This window comes from Lontra canadensis, unplaced genomic scaffold (genome assembly GCF_010015895.1).
Source record: "Lontra canadensis isolate GAN:19392208 unplaced genomic scaffold, GSC_riverotter_1.0 scaffold19, whole genome shotgun sequence".
Classification (NCBI taxonomy): Eukaryota; Metazoa; Chordata; class Mammalia; order Carnivora; family Mustelidae; genus Lontra; species Lontra canadensis.
The window spans coordinates 15,153,204-15,173,549 of record NW_022631013.1 but is presented as its reverse complement, the minus strand read 5'-3'; the positions used below and the strand labels follow the sequence as shown (position 1 = coordinate 15,173,549).

The following is a 20,346-nucleotide window of genomic DNA, read 5'->3' as shown; positions in this document are numbered from 1 at the left end:
GCTTGTGGCTGAATATAAATCCTAACTCATAGACCCAAGGAACTGTGGCATTAAAGGCACGCTCGTGTTTGAGATCTCCCAGGGGGAACGGGAAGGGTCGCAAGAGGGCCCCACAGGGTCCTGAGAAATGTGGCTCAAGAATGTGGAGAGGAAAGCCATAAGAAAGTCATAGAAGTGACCGGGATGAGTCTGGGGTGCGTGGCGAGCTAAGAAACAAGGCGGGGTGGCCAGAACCACTGGGGAGAGAATTCCAACAGGGGACAGGGCTAGAGCAGGCCAAATGCAGTGCTGGGACACAGGGACACGCGGAAGTCACTTTTTCAAAGGATTTTGTATAGGAGAGGCCCTTGACCTCGGCAGAAGAGGTTCAGTGCCGGGTTGGGAAAGACGCCAAACCGCACAGTGTGATAGACTCCCAGCCGTCAGCAGCTCACTCGTGGGGGATGGTGCTTGGAGGATGATGCAATGTAGGGAAGTAGTTCCTCAGCCTGTCCCCTCCTGTCCTGCTGCAAAGACCATTTCCCCTCCTTGCCTCCAGGATGGAGTCTAAACTCTTCAGCTCAGCATCTGAGCCCACAGAGATCGGGACCCACCCAGGACTTGGCGCTCCCTCACAGCCTCCCTTCCCCACATTCCAGCAACACCACCAGCCACCCTTCCTGGCCCTGCCACCTTCCCCTTGGACCACCTTCTCCTGCCAATCCATGGCCTACTCAGCCTTCCAAGATGGCACAGATGTCACCCTTCCATGATGACAACAAGATCAATCCTCCCCTTTTTTTTAGGTTCCTCCCATCTCCCTCTGTCCTCCTTGAATCATAATTGCTGGGGTCTGAATGGGCTTTGCTCCCTGGGGTGGGGACAGGGTCTGGTTGTCTGGCACTTGTGGGGGTCAGGAGCCTTAGTGAGTGGTCCTGGACCAGCGACAGGATGCCTTCCGTGGAGTTCCCAGGTTCAAGGGGAATATGTAGGCATTCTCAGGTCCACATCTGTCCCTTCCACTCCCACATAGCTGACTTTGGAGAGCTCAGGAAGGAAGCAGGAACATTCAGCAGAGATGTACATGGGCTTTCTTCCCTTCTCTCTGGAGATTTCCCAGAGGGCAGCTGCATCCTCTCTCATTTTAGAACAAAACGATGTGATTGTGACCAAATTTAGAAAATAACCAAAAATTAAAATAAAATACAACCCATATTTTAAAATCCGTTCTGACAGCTCCACCCCACTCAAAGGAGTGTCTCTTCAGAGCCACGTGCATGAGGGACCAGCCTCAGAAGCAGCAGTGAGGCGGGCTGGGATGTCACAGGCTTGGAGGCTGCCAGGGAGTGGAGGGTCTTCCCACCAAAGACACACAGGCCTGCCCCACCAGCACACGCCTGGGATGGGGAGACCCCCAGGGAAGGTGGGGCTGGGTATGGGGCAGAAGCAACGCTACTCAAGGAAGCATCTTCTTGGCTTCTTATTTCTGCCAGTTGCTGGGGAGGAAGGATGCTTCTGGAAGCCACCTCAGAGACCGACCACAGTGGATGGGCCCCTCCTTTGCAAAATGCTACTTTTAGCACATTTTTCTGCTGTGTTTTGTGGGGAACAGAGGGAAACCCAGGGAACCAAACAAACAGTATCACCCACCTCATATAATAATCATAGCAACCAGGTACTGGGGGAGTACTGTGTGCTGGGAGCTGAGCTAGGAGCTTGATTGCTTGTTTTTTTGTTTTTAAACATTGTTGCCAGGAATTCTACATGAATTATGTTGCCTCAGCATGACTGCTATAAGGAAAAAAAGGTCTTTGTGAGACAGAATAAAGGAGATGGATTTGTCAGGGACGACCATAAAGGCTTGCTTTGCATGTATAGCATTCAATAAGCAGCTTTAGTAAGGTTGTCAGAAAAGGTACTCTGTCCTCTGGATATATTAATAAAGATAAGGAGGCCAGATGAAGGGAGGTGATAATTTTCTGAACTCAGTTCCCATCAGCCCAAATGAGATCCGTAATCTCTGAGCCACAGTTTCTTCCCCTATAAATTGGAGCTAGAAGATATCTCCTTAGAAAGGTTGTTGTAAAGATTAAACGAAGGAATGTATGAAAAATAGCTAGTGCAATACCTTGCAAGCAGCGCACACTTAATAAATGGCGATCCTACTTGTAATGACAAACCCCGGCATTTAAAAGTGGAGTTTAGGTTTTCTCCCCGAGGTGGGAAGAATATGTGGATACATATTGTCTTCACACGTCTGAGCCCTGGTATGGGCCAAAGAAGATACTAATTTTGCATTTCCCCGAAGGACAGGACCACGTTCACTTGGCAAAAGCTAACACTGAGCCAGTTCCAACCTAGTAAAAGGGATGGTGGTAACAAAAAAAGAACTGGAAGGAAATCATTCCAAGTGGTGCTGTCTCTGGGTAGTGAGAATTTAAGTGATTTCTTTAGATTCTTGCATAGTTTCTAAATATTCAGCTAAGCATATATCTTTCTAATAATCTGGAAAAAATGGGAAGCGCTGGGGGGAAGAGACAGTGTGTGTCAGGTACACGAGAGTAGAGAAGGGAGTCTTGAATTCATTTGAGATTCTACCAAATACGAATCTCATCCCCAGTCCGCAAAACCCTGAAGTCCTTTCCCAGCAGAGGCCATGCAGCAGGGGAGGGCCCTCCTTGCACTGGACACGCCCGCCCTTCCCTCAGAGACTGAGAGCAGAGAGCTAAGGAAGTACCGCTGAGTCCCGCTCTGGCTCTGGGAGCTCAGGGACCAAAGGCTCTAAGAGAAGGTTTCAGAGGTCCGTGAGTTGGGGAGGGAGCTCTGCACCCCAGCCTTAGGGGTCTCCCTCTCAGTGTAAATCACCATCAGACGGGCAGGGTAGAGCCTTCCCTCCACTTGCAATTCAGAAAACAGCCTGAGTTGGAGCTAAAAGGCAGGTGAGCAAGTGCTGGTGCTGGGACAGACATCGGAACTGACAGTAACAGATGTGGGTTTTGGCTCTAGTCTCTTCTCCCCTCACTGTATGATGCAGGCTAAGCCCCTCCCCTCCCTGGACCTTGGGGTCCCCACCTACAGTTTCAAGAGGCTGGACACAACGGGTTTTAAGCTGTTTTCCTGCTCAGGATTGGCAGCTGGAAGCTGCAAGCTCTTGGCCATACTTTCTTGAAGTCTCCACGGTCCACTGGACCTCAGAAAGTCTTTCAATCCCACTGTTCTATCCCTGCCTTTAATAAAGCCACATCTGGAGTGTATCTCCTCTGATCCCTGTTTTGTACAGTTCTTCACAGCTGGATCCCCATAAATCAATTTGTTCTGCAGACCAGTTCCCAGAACTCTCCAGAACTTACCCAGGGAGGGCAGTTTTATTTCCCTTCAGCTTCTGGCTCCAAAAGGAGTTTGCGGAGCCCATTCCATGTCCCAGCAGGCTCCCCAGGTCTCCCCAGTCCCAAGGCCAGCTGGGGTTTTGCAAAGTGGCCCAGGGTCATACTCCCATCCCCTCCCTACCTGTGGGCACAGAGGATGAACCAGCCTGGGAGCCCCCTTCCCAGCCCCTCTTAGGTAGGAAGCGGTGTTCTCACTGGACGGCGAAAAGACTGGACTAAAATGACCCCCCCCACCTCCAAGTCCCCTGCAGTTCTTGAGTTCAAAGTTTTCCCACAGATGAATAATTACAAGAAGATACAAGTTGAAAAGATAACTTCTCTACAAATGGAGAGGGAAGGAAGCTGGGGGGGGGGGCGCCTCCAAGGACTTTTGCTCGTTTGTTCAGCCACAAGGCAGAAAATAACACAGAAACTGACTTTTATGAAGAGCAACTGTTCCATGGGCAGAGGTCCCAGATACTCCTTGTTTCTGATGACTACCCTGGCACCCAGGACTGAATGCAAGCAACTCCGAATATTTGGCCAGTAAGTGGTCCCTGAGCACCTGTTCTGCTGGGTGCTCGAGGCTCCCAGCTTTGCCCACCTCATCTCACGGAATGTTCAACCCCCTAAGAGTGATGTCCCAGCACTGCCTCTAACTTACAGATGAGGACTTGCGGTTCAGAGGGGTCAGGTCACTTGCCCAACGTCACACAGCTGGCCATCAGAATTTATATCCAGATCTGTCCTTCCGCAAATTCCAGCCTCTTTTAAATCTGCTAAATAAAGCCAAATCTAGGTCCCTAATTATTTCCCTACGAACAAGAGCTTGGACTGAGACTCCATTTGGGAAAATTTTTAAAGATAATTTTAACCAAATGTACTCAGTTAGTTTGAGTACATGTACTTTGCTGAAAAAGCCTCATCGTCCTCAAGGTTTATAATAAAATCAGCAGTCCCTTGCTCCACCCATCCCCACCCCATCTAGATCTGGATCCCAAGAGAGCCTCTATGCAACATTTCAAGCTATTTCTTCCAGTATTTGCCCCTGTATTTCAGATAATATATCAGCCCTGCTTTCCTCCTGAGTTTTCTGTTTTAGATCATTATTACTGACTTCCCATTATGGAAAATGAAGTTTCACTTACACCGTCTCTCCCAGTCTTGCTGCCCTCCACACAGGCACACAGACACACACAGACCATACATGCACGTACACACACACACTGCCCCTCCCTACCCACAGCCGCCCTCCTGTCCTTCTGTTGCCCTCCGGACATCTGGGGCAGCCTAAGCTAGCCTAAGCTAGCCTGCAGCAATGGAGAATGGACTCTTGACTTTTGGTCAAATGAAGCAGATTTAAAGCTGCAAACATCTCTCTGCTCTGCTCCCAGAACTCCAATGAAAACCACATCCCATCAGAATGGTTTGAAGAAATGAGGCTGGCTGGCCTGGAGCAGAGGAGACTCAGACGCATCTCTCTCTCCCCTAATCTCCGAGGGGCAAAGAGAGCAGACACGCTGGGTGGCCTCCTAGGGGATCCAGAGCAATATGGGAAACTTCAGGGAGACGGATTTCAGCTTCAAGAGCCATTTGAGAACAGAACAGACCTCCTGGAAAGGGAGGAGCCTCCCTCCCAGTGGCAGTGGACAAGCTAGGGTCGCTGACCACAGACTGGGGACCAGGAGGGAATCCTGCATCATGAGTGAGTTGAACCTATGACTTCTAAAGTCCCTTCAAATCCCATAACCCAGTAGTTTGCCTCCTTTTCTGACAGTTGCCAATGAGACTCCAGTGCTGTTGTGCAATCACTCTTGTTTTAATAACCAGAGTTGCCCAATAGACACACCCCTCTGGCAATTTCTTTTTGAGATACTAAAATAACCATCTTAATTCTAATGAGCAATCAGTTCCATTGACCCTTGCCTCATAAAAGAAGGTTCAAGATGATTCACAGAGGAATAATGACACAGCAGATGGGACAAAACTCTCCATCCCACGGGTGTGAGACTCTCTGAAGGCAGATTGGTGCTGGACGGAGTCATCACAGTTGACCTGGCCATGGACTGCTCAGGTCTCCTGCTCTGCAGTGAGAATCTCAAGGGAGAAGCTTCAGATATACCTCCCAAATCCTGCCTTCCCATTCCTGCAGGCTTTGGGTGTGGGCAAGAAGGGATGGTCCCTGGACAGCCGCCCATGAAAGAGCAGGCCGGAACCCTTGGCCACTCTGTACTTGGTTCTGCTCCCAGACGTGGTGCTTTCGACAGAAATGAGTTTGCCCAGAGACAGGCATCCACCGTGACCTCCTGAGCTCTCCAAGCGGGACACACTCAGTCATCCTCGGGCCATAAATGGCAGTGTGGCGTAACCAGATCAAGAGTGAAGGGGCATGGCGGGGGAGGAAGGTGGGGGGTAGTATGGGCTGCAGATTTGGGCTGGTTGTCCCCCACCCTCCAGGAGACAGAGGGACAGAGCCCTTATCGCTGAGATCTGGCCTAAGACCATCTGCCTTCAGATCCCAGAACTGCCATCCACAAGCTGTGTGACCTTAGACAAGTTCCCTCCTCTCTATGAGGCTCAGTGTTCCCACCTGAGTTTGGGGGGGTGGAGGGTGGGGAGGGGAGGACTCACACCTTCCTCACTGGCTGTTTTGAGAATTAAATTAGATCATGTACAGGAATGCCTAGAGCACTGCCCAACTCATGGAATAATCATAATCATAATTATTATTATTATTATTATTATTAGCAGCAACAGCTGTAGCAACAGGAGATAGCCACACTCATCCGGTTGACTTCATAAGATCAAACAAAATAAAACCCTTGAAAACAAAACTCTAAAGTTGTGTAGAAGTGTGAGAGATTTAGTGTGTAGCGCACTAACGCTCACAGACATCAGGAGACTGAGGAGGCCAGTATTTCTAGCCCCACTTGTTAAATAAATATTGTGACGAGCCATGTGGCAAGGTCTTTAGAACTTTCTATGAAAATTGGTAACTCATTTTATTTTATAATTTAACAGAATATGGCAAGGCCAGTTTTTGAAGATATAATGTTTTTTTAAAAAGAGTCCCAGCTGAACACTTCAAGGAAAACACACCCAAAACAAATTTAGAATACGGGTGGCCAGATGGAATGACAGGGATTGACAAAGAAAATGCTGTCCCTAACTTGCAGTGTGACCTCGGCCAAACCCCCTTCCTCCCTGGCCTCAGTTCCCCCATCAGCTATGTTGGGCAGGGGGTGATCTCTGGGTGCCTTCCAGCTCTGCCTCCTGAGGACCCAGGATGTGGAGGATGGTTTAGACCAATAGACTGGGCCTCAGAGAAAGCCCTGTTACGTTTCCTGAGCTGACAACACCATCTGGCGTGTGTGTGAGGGTAAGACACTGGTAGCTAGCCAACCTGGAGCTTTCTTCTCTCCTTTTTCTCAGTTGGATATCCGGCTACTCAAAATATGGCCCACAGACCAGCAGCACTGGCATCATCTGGGAACTCGGAGAAATGCAGACTCTCAAGGCCCATCCCAGACCTAGTAAACATGCATCAGGCTCTTAACTAGACGCCAAGGGACCCTGTGCCCGTTCAAGTGTGAGAAGCACTGCTTTCACAGGAGGGAAAAAGGAAGCTAGTTGGTGCAGGTAATGTAAGTTTAACACACACTCAACCTGTAAGGAAATTCAAAATTGATGCATATAAATAAAACAAGCCCTTCCCAGCTGATATCTAAGAAGCTCTTCACGTGATGAAGGTTTAGTTTCTGGGGAATTTTTATAAGTTTTCAAAAAGGAAACTTTCTTTATTTGAGATAGAGCAAGAGTACAAGCTGGGGGAGGGGTAGAGGGAGGGAGAGAACCAGGTTCCCCGTTGAGCAGGGAGCCCAATGTGGGGCTCGATCTCAGGACCTTGGGATCACACCTCAGCTGAAGGCAGAGGCTTAACTGACTGAGCCACACAGTTTCCCCAGGAAGGAGCCTTCTTGAATGGTAAGTAGGCCTCTGATCACAAGAATGGCATCCCTGAAATTGATTTTTCAGATGTACCTGCATTATCTACATTGTCATTGGGGTGCTAATCCCACTGAGGAGCATGCTTCTAGAAATTTAATATGAACTCTGCCCCTCTGAGCTCCCAGAGGCTCAGTCCTCAGCTGCTCGGTCTCAGTCCTAGCCAAATGGCCCCATCACGACAGGGTGGCTGACTTCTTTAGAGGCTGCCGGAAAATCTCTCAGCAAACCACCTCTAGGGGCTGAGGATCTCAGTCCTGTGATCACAAAGACCCAAATTCTGCCCACAAAGAGTGGGCTTAGAAGAAGACCCCAGGCCTCAGGAGAGACAGCAACCCCCACAGACAGCTTGATTTGAGCCCATGAGCTCAGAGCAGAGAACCCAGCCGAGTGACAACCAGGCTAATGACCCACAGGTAAATAAGGGCTATTGTAAGCCAGTAAATCTCTGGCGATCTGTTACACAGCAATAGGAAACTAACGCGGATTTTGGTACCTGGAAGTGAGTTGCCGTTGTAACAAATACCTTGCATGGGGGTCCAGCTCTGGCAACGAACAGCGGGAGAAAGTTGGAAGGAATTTGCAGAATGCGATAGGAAAGGCTAAATTTCCTTGAGCAGACTGTAGAAATACAGATGTTGAGGACACTGTTGGTGAAGCATTAGGATTGATTAGAAGAGAGTGAGGACAACGTTATTGGAAACAGGAGCGAGGGGACCCTTGTTATATGTGGCAGAAAGCTTAGCAAAACTCCCCACAGGTATGTAGAATTGCTAAGGGATGAACCTGTTACATAGCGAAGATTTCCAAGCAGTCCTAAAGGTGTTGCCTACTCTCTCTTCCTGCTACTCAGAGTAGAACCCAAGAGAAGAAAGAGAAATAGAGTGACACAAAAATGAAGCAGGATTAAAATTCTCGGTCTCTTCAGATGGCAAAAGATGCTAAAACTCAGAAGGGCTGCAGAACGTACGGCCCAGAGAGAAGGCTGTGCGTGTGACTGTACCACCTTTTGCTAGAACCTCAAAGTGATCGAAAGGTCGGGACGTTCAGCCCCACCAAAGGCCCTTTCAAGAGATTACGGGTGTGGGCACCTCAAAGGTCTTCTCAACTGAGCCAGGGGTTCCTAGAAAGCTTGCAGAGAAAAACAGAGATCTGTGCATGTGGCTTCTGTCTAGTGGTGTGAAAAGCAGTGAACTCATACAAGATGCCCGAAGTTCTGAGAAAATTATTTCAGCAGAAATCCTGCCAGCTTGGACTAAAAAGGGACAGTGAGAGTACAAAATGAGACTCTTGGACCCCCCAAAATTCCACAGGGGGGGAGCACTTTGGTAAAACTCCTCCGTTGCAACCATGTCACCTTTCATTAAAAAGGGAGGAAGGCAAGAGTTGGGGAGCTGTGTGCCCAGAAGAAAGAGGCAAGAATTCCAGAGGATTCTCCCCAGGTCTTGAAACTGAATCCAGAGAAGCAAAACATTTACCTGGCTCAATTTTTTAAAATTATTTTTATTAGCATATAATGTATTATTTTCCCCAGGGGTACAGGTCTGTGAATTATCAGGCCTACACATTTCACAGCACTCACCATAGCACATACCCTCTCCAATGTCCATAACCCAACCACCCTCTCCCTACCCCCACCCCCCAGCAACCCTCCATTTGTTTGTGAGATTTAGAGTCTCTTATAGTTTGTCTTCCTCCTGATCCCATCTTGTTTCATTTTTTTCCTTCCCTGGCCCCAAAACCCCCTACCCTGTCTCTCCAATTCCTCATATCAGAGAGATCATGTGATAATTGTCTTTCTCTGATCGACTTATTTTGCTCAGCATAGTACCCTCTAGTTCCATCCATGTCGTTGCAAATGGGAAGATTGCATTTCTTTTGATGGCTGCATAATATTCCATTGTGTGTGTGTGTGTGTGTGTGTGTGTGTGCGCGCACGCACGCGTGCGCACGTGCTTGCACCAGATCTTCTTTATCCATTCATCTGTTGATGGACATCTAGGTTCTTCCCATAGTTTGGCTATTGTGGACATTGCTGCTATAAACATTTGGGTGCACGTGCCCCTTCAGATCACTACATTTCTGGGTAGTGGGGTAGCTCTGTTTTCAAATTTTTGAAGAACCTCCATACTGTTTTGCAGAGTGCCTGCACCAGCTTGCATGCCCACCAACAGTGTTGGAGGGTTCCTCTTTCTGTGCATCCTCACCAATATCTGTCATTTCCTGACTTGTTCATTTTAGCCATTTTGACTGGTGTGAGGTGGTATCTCACTGTGGTTGTGATTTGTATTTCCCTGATGCCGAGTTATGTTGATCACTTTTTCATGTGTCTGTTGGCCATCTGGATATCTTCTTTTTCTTTTTTTTTTTTTTAAGATTTTATTTATTTAATTTATTTATATGACAGAGAGGCAGGCAGAGAGAGAGAGAGAAGGAAGCAGACTCCCTATGGAGCAGAGAGTCTGATGCGGGGCTTGATCCCAGGACCCTGAGATCATGACCTGAGCCAAAGGCAGAGGCTTTAGCCCACCCAGGCACCCCTTCTGCCCATTTCTTGATTGGAATATTTGTTCTTTGGGTGTTGAGTTTGATAAGTTCTTTATAGACTTTGGATACTAACCCTTTATCTGATATGTCATTTGCAAATATCTTCTCCCATTCTCTCAGTTGTCTTTAGATTTTGTTGACTGTTTGCTTTGCTATGCAAAAGATTTTGATCTTGATGAAGTCCCAGTGGTTCATTTTTGCCCTTGCTTCCCTTGCCTTAGGCGATGTTTCTAGGAAGAAGTTGTGGCTGAGGTTGAAGAGGTTGCTGCCTAGGTTCTCCTCAAGGATTTTGATGGATTCCTGTCTCATATGGAGGTCTTTCATCCATTTTGAGTGCATTTTTGTGTGTGGTGTAAGGAAATGGTGCAGTTTCATTTTTCTGCATGTGGCTGTCCAATTTTCCCAGCACTGTTTGTTGAAGAGACTGTCTTTTTTCCATTGGACATTCTTTCCTGCTTTGTTGAGATTAGTTGACCATAGAGTTGAGGGTCTATTTCTGGGCTCTCTATTCTGTTCCATTGATCTATGTGTCTGTTTTTGTGCCAGTACCATACTGTCTTGATGATTACAGCTTTGTAATAGAGCTTAATGTCTGGAATTGTGATGCCACCAACTTTGGCTTTCTTTCTCAACATTCCTCTGGCTATTCGGGGTCTTTTCTGGCTCCATATAAATTTTAGGATTATTTGTTCCGTTTCTTTGAAAAAAAAATTGATGGTCTTTTTATAGGGATTTCACTAAATGTGTAGATTGCTTTAGGTAGCATAGACATTGTCACAGTATTTGTTCTTCCAATCCAGGAGCATGGAACGTTTTTCCATTTCTTTGTGTCTTCCTCAATTTCTTTCATGAGTATTCTATAGTTTTCTGAGTAAAGATTCTTTGCCTCTTTGGTTAGATTTACTCCTAGGTATCTTATGGGTTTGGGAGCAATTTTAAATGGGATTGACTCTAATTTCTCTTTCTTCTGTCTTACTGTTGGTGCATAGAAATGCAACAGATTTCTGTGCATTAATTTTATATCCTGACACTTTACTGAATTCCTATATGAGTTCTAGGAGTTTTGGGGTGGGGGTCTTTTGGGTTTTCCACATAAAGTATCATATTATCTGCAAAGAGTGAGAGTTTGACTTCTTTGCCGATTCAGATGCCTTTTATTTCTTTTTGTTGTCTGATTACTGAGGCTAGGACTTCTAGTACTATGTTGAATAGCAGTGGTGATAGTGGACATCCCTGCTGTGTTCCTGACCTTAGGGGAAAAACTCTCAGTTTTTCCCCATTGAGAATGATATTCACTGTGGGTTTTTCATAGATGGCTTTGATGATATTGAGGTACGTACCCTCTATCCCTACACTGTGAAGAGTTTTGATCAAGAAAGGATGCTGTACTTTGTTAAATGATTTTTTTTTTAAGATTTTATTTATTTATTTGACAGACAGAGATCACAAGTAGGCAGAGAGGCAGGCAGAGAGAGGAGGAAGCAGGCTCCCTGCTGAGCAGAGAGCCCGATGCAGGGCTCGATCCCAGGACCCTGAGATCATGACCTGAGCCGAAGGCAGAGGCTTAGCCCATTGAGCCACCCAGGCACCCCTGTCAAATGCTTTTTCAGCATCTATTGAGAGTTATTATAAAGCGCTTGTTCTTTCTTTTATTAATGTATTGTATCACAGTGATTGATTTGCGAATGTTGAACCAACCATGCAGCCCAGTAATAAAACCCACTTGGTCATGGTGAATAATCCTTTTAATGTACTGTTGGATCCTACTGGCTAGTATTTTGGTGAGAATTTTCACATTATCTAGCTCAATTTTAAAAGTCTTATGGACCCAAGGCTCCTTCTAACCTTCATTTCCCCCTGTCTGAGATGTAATGTCTGTAACCAGCTTCCCACTTCCGTGTGCTGGCCACGGCAGGGCTAAGAACCTGTCCCCTTGGCTTATCAGGCCCGTGCTAGAGGGGAACTGTGTCATGGCTGCCACACCTGTTGGGGGACACCCAGAAGCCTCATCTGGACCAGGACCTGACTTAGGTTTTGAACTTTCAGCTGATGAGTTTTAGATTCAGATGATGCAATTTGGGGCTCTGAACTCATACTGTAGTGAGATGAGACTCAGGAACCCGGGGAAGGAGTGAATATATATTTCACATGGAAGGGGCATAAACTACTTGGGGGCGAGAGGACAGGCTATGAATTTTAGATGAGCTCCGAGTTTCCTGCCTCCTGGTGAACATGCTCTGGACAGTCTCCTCCCCACTCCTGGAGTGGGGGCAGGACCTGGGAATGTGACGGGATACCGCTGCCCTGAAGAAATTCATGTCGAGTCAGATGACTTTTGATTTAGGAGATTATCCTGGGTCAACGTGACCTAATCAAATGAGCCCTAAAAAGAGCCAAGAATCAGCAACATGCACTCTCCCACTGGCCCTCGAGAAGCAAACTATCACGTCGTGGAGAGGGCCAGATGGCAGGGAGCAGACAGTGACCTTTTAGAGCTGAGGTCCTCTGTTCTGTGGCCCCAGGGAATTGAATACCACCAACAGCCAGGGGGCTTGGAGCAGGACCCTGAGTCTCAGAAGAGATCACAGCCCAGGTGGACCCCTCGCTGCAGACTTGGGAGCCCCTGAGCAGAGACGCTAGTGAAGCCATGCCCCAGATTGGACCTACAGAGACGGTAAGATGATGTCTTTAATGTTTTAAATTGCTATGGTACAAAGGCTTCAAAGCAGTTATTACAAATATATTCAAAGAATTTTTTAAAACTATATTCAAACAACTAAATGAAAATGTGCTTGTTATAATGAATCTAATTTCAAACACAGAGACGGGTACTACGGAAAGAACCAAATGGGTATTCAGCAGTGAGAAGTCTAATAACTGAAGTAAAGTGACTATAAGCTCAGCAGCAGGTTTGAGCAGAAGAAGACAGAAGGCAGATAGACGTTATCCAACTTGAAGGACTGAGGGGCAGGAAAAATAATGAAGAAATAATGGCCGTAGACCTTCCCAAACTGATTTTAAAAACATTAACATTCTCCAAAGCTCAACAAACCCTAAGTATGATAAACACAGGCCACATCTAGACATATGTCAAACTGCTGAAAGCCAGAGACAGATTGAAGAGAAAGAGAATTTAAGGTCTAAGGGAAAAATCTCAAAAGCAGCAAGAGAAAAACCTCTCACCACATACAGATAAGCTCTCACTCAAAACAAAGGTGACACTAAGGGGGTGTGATCTCAGATTCACAGAGCTGAAGGTGGCGGGGGTGTGTGTGTCCCTGTCAATTAGCATTTTCTATTCAACCAGGCTATCTTCCAAAAAACTGAAGGTAGAATAGAAACATTCCCAAATAAATAAAAACTGAGTTTGTGTTGCTAACAGACTCATCCTAGATGAAATGCCAGAAAGTCTTTACGCTGAAAGAAGATGACACCAGAGGAGACTCCGTGTCACAGGACGTACGGAACAGCGTGGAAATGATGCAGACGTGGGTAAATATAACAGACTGTGTGTGTGTCACACACACATTTATACACACACCTATATATGCTTTTTCTCTCCTGTTACTCTTTTAATAATTAAAATGATTTAAAGTAATAATTTATACCATTCAATTGAGTTTATAACATACATGTACACCCACAATAGCCCAGAGGAGGGGGTAGGAAAGAGAGCTACACTAATACAAACTTGCCAGATTTTACTGGAATTCACTCGATACTCCGCTGAAAAACAGTGTGATAAATTCAGGAAGCATACTGTAATCCTTAGGGTGACGAAAAAATGCAGTTAAGAAATCAACATTCTGAAGGACATTCTTATCCCCGTGACGCAGATGAGGAAATGAGTCCTGGAAGGTGGGATGACGTACCACGGTTTAGCTAAGGCCGGCCAATGGGCTCCTGGCAACACGTCCTGGGGCTGGGGGCCAACTCACACCTCCAGTGGGCCAGGGAGAGACACCCAGGCTCAGACTCCCCAACCCCTCGGAGAAGGGCAGTGTTCCTCAAAATGTAAATTGCCTCCCAGTCCATAAAAATATTTCCCTTGACACCCTAAGAAATGTCTTATTAGTTCTCTACCCTAAAAAATGACCACGTGTCAGTTGATTGCAGGAGTAAGAGGGATGACTCACAAGCCAAACGGATTCGTGGCAGTGGCCTGTGAACGTGCACAAACGCCTCCTCGCACTCCCTATGGACTTGGTCAGCATCCGTTTTACATCTGCCTGAACTGCCTCCCGTGCCCCGGCGGTGGGGGGAGGGGGCTGACACCCCTTCATCCAGCTCAGATGGACACACAGAAAGGGGAAAAGATGGAGAACATAAAAGTTCTCGCTTTAACCATTTACAAGAGAACTGAGCCATGCTGGAAGGAGTTCATACCACAGTCCCGCCTCCCGATGGGCTATTTAATCCCATAAAGATAAAATAACCAGATTACTTAGTATTTATTTTTGGATGAACACCCACTGATGAATTTGTTGTGCTTCACATATTAGAACATGTTATTTATGAAACTAGAAATTTAATGAGCCCGTACTACATGCCCGGGACTGAACTAACCCCACATCTGCTCTGTTATTTCATTCTCGAGACTCCCGTCCATGCTTGGTTTCATTATTCTCATTCTACAGAAGAAGAAACCGAAGTTCAGATTGATGGTAGCCAGGACAGCTGGAGTTGTTCTGGGTGATCATCAACACAACAATCCTAGTGTTCATCTGTCTACACTGAGAAAAACTAACCCAATGTCTGAGCGTTGTCAGTTTACGTAGAGCACACTGCATGAGTCTGATTTCCATCCATGCAAACATCTTAATGGTTGGTAATCCCTGCAAACACCAAAAATAGAACCTTCCCCTTTTTGCTAGGGATTGTAATAGAAAGGCATGACAGTAGAACACACATCTTGATAGAAAAATACTTAAAGGTTTTAATTCTCTGAATACCAAGAGTTAACAATTTATGACTACCCTTTGAAAATAGGGTATATGGGAGCAATTTTGAGGTTTTCAAAATCAGTACAAAGCTTATCAAATCCAACATCACCTGCACAGGTTGTAAAGTGACTTCCTTATCAAAGGACAGAAGCTGGCTTGGGGGCGGATCTGTCACTAGATATAGCTCAGTCTCTGTCGGGCACAGTCCAGGGCCTTCCTGCTCCTTCCATGAGCTCCTCATACAGTGACAGTTTATCCCATGTGTTCCTTGAAGAGCCATTTCTGATGTTCTGAGTCGGTGCAGTCCCGCAAAAGGGGTACGAAACTGTCACTGAACGCCTTCCTCTCAGCCTGAACGCACTTATTGGACTGTGTGTGGAATAAAGAACCATCCTACAAGAGATGATAAACTACGGATATTTAAGAGAAACCCAAATAATTCCCCAGAAAGTATCTTTTTCCTTACAATGTATTCTTGAGAGCTCAGGGGACTTTTTATCATTTCAGAAGCAGTTACTGAGCATGGAGTTTCTGCCCTGTGCTAAGGCAACGGAGGACTGTGTGCACATAGGAAGGGCCAGGTGTGGACAGGTGTGGATCCCCCGTCCCTGAAGCTTGGCACCAGGGTCCACTACTCCACCATCAGGGCCGGTGGTGCCACCTGCTGGCCGCTCTAGGGATCTATCAGACTCCCTGCCTCCTTCCCTACCCACTATTCTTTTCCTTCAGGGAAATCAGGATCAAAGATCCCTTATTACCTCTTTCACGTCCCTCAGGTCAACTAATTCCATCCCTGGCAATCTCTTTCTCTTAGGTTTTTAAAGGCAGACTCAGGAACCTTGGCTGTAATCCCAGCTCAGCCAGAGAACAGCTGGATGAGAGGGTAAAGTCACCTGCGAAGACATTGGTTCTACGGGACCATGACCATTTCCCCAGCCCCAAAAATCACGGTCCTCTTTAATGCTTCCCTCCTTCTCTTCTTTTTCCCAACTGTTGCTGAGTTAGTTCAGCAAGCCTCTCCTCTGGCCCTGGAGTTTGTTTTTTCCCTCCACCTCTCTCCATCATAAACTGTACAGCCCAGGGGAACATCATCGTGTCTGAGGACCAGAAGGGCAGAACAAGTGGCATATCTGTTCTAGGGAAAGACCAACCTTGGAAATAGAATTATATGAAGAAGAACCGCAAAAAATATTCACCTTTAAAACCCTTAAGAGAGCTCCCAAGTTGCCCTCAGAGCACCAGGAAAGGAAATGACTAAATATAGCCACTCTTCTCCCACCCTTCTAAGGAAACTTATTTTTTCCTTAAATGGTCACTGAAATTTAAGATAAAATTGTAATGACATTTCAAACCAATTTTATGATTTCTCGTTTTTATGACTCTTCCTCGAGGGCTTACAAACAGGTTTCAGTTAGAAGAGAGAAGAGAAGGAGGCGGGGGCAGGCGCTGTAGAGAACCACAGACCGGGGGTGTCTTCTGTCTTGTTTTTTTATATCAGATGCATAGTGCCACGGCGCAGGGCTTGTCTAGGGAGCCTGCGGATTTCACTGCTAATCATAATATTGTCCACGGGAAAATGGATTCCACCTTCTAATCATACCTAGAATTAACCCATTTATAAGCAACAGAGACCAATCTTTCCATCCCTGGGGTCAGGCTGGGAATGAAAGCTTCCCATGGAGATAAAAGAGAACTGATTTTTTTCTTTTGAATTATTTGCTTTGGATTTATTCCCTCAAGTGCTTTTTCATGACTCAAAGGATTTGACTGATTCACGGGTCCCGTTGCGGCTGTGCAGTGTGGCTGGTGCCTTTCAGGCCTGAAATAATACCCAGTTCCCAGCCCCCAGTAACTATTCCGAAGGAGCGCCAACTCCCTCCGAGGGGTGTTTTCTTATCCTGTGTTTCTTGATGTTCATTCTTATCCTACAAGTAACAGCTGATTTCTGTAGAACTTCATGGTTTTCAAGGACTATTTTTGCCACACATCTGGTCCACTGTTATGGTTCCCATTCTACAGCTGGGGAAAATGAGGCTTAAAGACATGGAGTAGCTTCTACCTGGGTTTAACCTAACCTCACACCCTTACGTTTTGGCTATTTGTTCTACTCATTTAAACCCCATTTCATCTTCGATTGTGTTTGCACAGCTCCTCTTTCCATGGCCATGGCCACAGGTTGGAGGAGGGCAGGATGACTAGAAGGGAGCCATAATGCTACTGATGATGGGTGCTGACGCTGAATGCCAGACCCCCACCACACTGCCAGCAGTTTGAGGGAAGCCCTCAGTCTCCTGTATGTGGCTGCCCCCCTGAGACCCGCGAGGACTAGGTCAGAGAACTCTCCCTCTACTCCCTTCATCGGCGGCCCCCGGACCGACAGCAAGGAAGGCAGGAGACAGCTTGCTTACCTCCTGCAAGATGAACTTCTGATTCTCCGGGACAGTGTCCTGGCAGAGATGCATGGTGAGAATGTCCGTTCCTGCCTCCACGGCGATGCAGGCCTCTGGCTGGTGGGTGTTATAGCGTATTTCCTTCTGGGACGTGTACTCGAAGAACTAAAAACGGAGCAGCCAACATGCACAAGTCATGCACAAGGAGGGAGATCACTGGGCGAGAACCTGGGGGAACTCCAGGTTGGAAGAAATTCTAATCCCACCACTTCGTCTCCAGATGTCTGACACCTCGTCTCCTCCATCCTCCACAGGCCCCGCCCTGCTGGTGTATCTGCCTGCTTGGGCTGGGATCCTGGTCCAGGCCACACACCTTCCCTGTCTCCACCTGCCCACCCTGAAACTCAGACGTCACCCAGACAGCCCTGCCCTGGCCCCTGGTAGTTACTCTAAACACTCCTTTGTGTGGCACCATGCATCAAAACGTGTAATTCCATTTAAGCATTAATTCTAAGGAACTCATCCGAAATGCAGATCTGTTGGGGTTTGTTTTTTTTTTTTTCTTTTTTTTTTCTGACAAGAAGTTAGTGGCAGGAGCACTTACAACCACAAAGACAGGCAGGTAGGGACTCAGGTATAACTAAATGGTAATCTACCCACATGAAGGGTTATCAAGAGGCCCTTGGGAATGATATTCTCAAAGGATGTCTAGTAACACAAGAAAAGTATGATAAAGTAAGTGGAAATAATGAGATAGAAAACACATAGACATGATGATAATAACTATTTCAAACAATAATCTAAAGGCCTTGCATCCAAAGAGATAGGAAGTAAATATGTCTTCATTCTAAAGGCGGTTGCTGGGTCCTGTCATTCACTTACTGCTTCTGGGTTGGGTTTTTTGTTTTTTGGGGTTGGTTTTTTTTTTTTTGTATTTTTCAAATGTTCTGCAATAAGCATATATTACCTGGATCATGCAAAAAAATCAGATGTTTAATTTTTTATTTTATTTTATTTTTTTTACTCTGATCTTTGTTATCAAACTTTTAATTTTTATAAAACGGAGAGATTCATACCAAGAGTCCCTTGAGCACAGCGCCTCCTGCTGTCTGCTGCCCGCTGGCCCTGGGATGTCCAGCTAGAAAGAAGCAGCACCTACCTGGTTCTGACCCATTCCGTGACAGAGATATAGAAGGACCTGGTGTCCCATGATCTGGCTTTCGTTGGGAGGGTTATAGTCAAAGCAGTAGTCTTTCAGTCCTTTGTTCTGTAGCTAAACAAAACACAAAGGTGGCATTTTGGTCCAGATTTATATGCAACAGCAGATCCCACCCAAGGTTCTGAGGGTACTGACTCCATTAGAAAGCAGTGTCTGCCTCGAGACTGGATTTAATGGGAAGAGCCCCTGACATTTCGAGGTCTGAAAGTGCCTTCCCATTCTATGCCATAGGCAAGAAGCATAACCCCCATTTTAAGATGCTAGATCTGAGTTGCAGACAGTTTAACTCTTTATGGCTTGAAAGCTCCTATCTCTTCAGTTCTTGTTAGTGCAGCCTTATTGCTACACTAGTCCAAGCATAGCTGGGTTGTTGCCTCACACATGTACCAAGGACTCCTGAAAGAATGCATCTGCAAAAAGATACCCTGATTGAGAGACTCACCAGCCCCCAGATTAGAAGTGCACGATTCTAGGCTACAAGAAACAGCATAATACAGAGCCAATGACTTGCCCAAAGTCACGCAAGTATAGACACCCGAGTCTGAATCCGGGACCTCAGCTCCCAAGTCCAGTGCTCTCTCCATCACTTGATGCTGTCTATCTAATGTCATCTCTAAGATACCTCTTAGATCTAAAACCCTTCAAACATTCTAAGAGCAAAAAACCAAGCTCCCTCTTCCCTTTCAGGAGCCTCTAGGGAAAGACACGCACCTTTTTAAACCCCTTTCTGGAGAGTTCAAAGACCCCTCAATGAACTCCTTGTGAACCCCACCCCTGCCCTGGCCCTTGTCCACCCTTGACTAGGCTGTTTCTGAAGACAAGACTCAGCCATATAGAAAGAAGTTTCCACAATCCACCAGCTCGTAAGTCATAGACTTCCATGTTCTTGGAGTCTCTTTGCTTTGTGAAGGAATCTGGGAATAGGAGATGCTTAGAATAATCAGAGCATCTTAGGCTTGGAAGGGTTCAAATGTCATCTAGCTATGTCTTGACCACCAAAGGACCTTGACCTCAAATGAATTCCCTATGTTCAGAAAGATTTGGAAGAAACTACAAAAACACTAAAGGAGGTTGGGGGGAGCCTCTGATGATTAAAACTGAGATTAAATAAGCCAGCTGTATCCTGTTGGTGAGACACAGAAAAAATGATATTAAGTGACTTTAGAACATACCATTTAGACTATCTCATATTTGATTACATTTCCTTGGTGAACTATATTCTACAAACAAATAGATCTGCAAAGAAATCTTAAACCTCATTCAGTATCACACTGTCAGTGTGTTATTGTTTTGAAACTACTTTAAATAAAGTTTAACATAGGGGCGCCTGGGTGGCTCAGAGGGTTAAGCCTCAGGTCATGATCTCAGGGTCCTGGGATCGAGCCCCACATCAGGGTCCCTGCTCAGTGGGGAGCCTGCTTCTCTCTCTCTCTCTGCCCCTCTCCCTGCTTGTGCTCACGCGCTCTCTCTCTATCTGTCAAATAAATAAATAAAATCTTAAAAAAGAAGAAGAAATACAAGTGTAATATCAAAGAATAAAAAAATCCTGTAAGATTACATTTGAATTTGAGATATCAATATGAGCTCACAATTTGTTTCTCAAAAATACACATTTCCTTTCTCTGCCTACTGAAAAGCTATAGTGCTGGGCTGTCCCACATGGTACCCACAGGCGGTACATGGCCCAGGGCACCTGACGGGGCTAAGTCCACACTGAGACACGCTGTAAAGATAAAATACACAGCAGGTTTCAAGACTCAGTGTGAAAACAAGTGTTAAAGCTAATAATATTGGGGGTATACTGAATTAAAATATATTATAAACTTTACTTGCTCCTTTTTTAAAAACATGGCCACTAAAAAATGTCCCATTACTTATGTGGCTAGCATTGGGTTTCG

The 20,346-nt window shown here is 46.1% G+C and overlaps 1 protein-coding gene across 2 annotated transcripts in view; it reads right to left on the bottom strand.

Moving 5' to 3' along the window:
* Nucleotides 1-14,808: 14,808 nt before the first annotated feature.
* GALNT12 (polypeptide N-acetylgalactosaminyltransferase 12) overlaps nucleotides 14,809-20,346 on the bottom strand; it is a 38,838-nt gene continuing 33,300 nt past the window's right edge. For both annotated transcript variants that reach the window (XM_032860693.1, XM_032860694.1), the window contains 3 exons: nucleotides 18,389-18,502; nucleotides 17,248-17,394; nucleotides 14,809-15,232 (listed from right to left, as the gene is read on the bottom strand). In XM_032860693.1, the coding sequence (XP_032716584.1) occupies nucleotides 15,092-15,232; nucleotides 17,248-17,394; nucleotides 18,389-18,502 (402 nt within the window). In that variant the 3' untranslated portion in view covers nucleotides 14,809-15,091. The remainder of the gene's footprint in view (nucleotides 15,233-17,247; nucleotides 17,395-18,388; nucleotides 18,503-20,346) is intronic.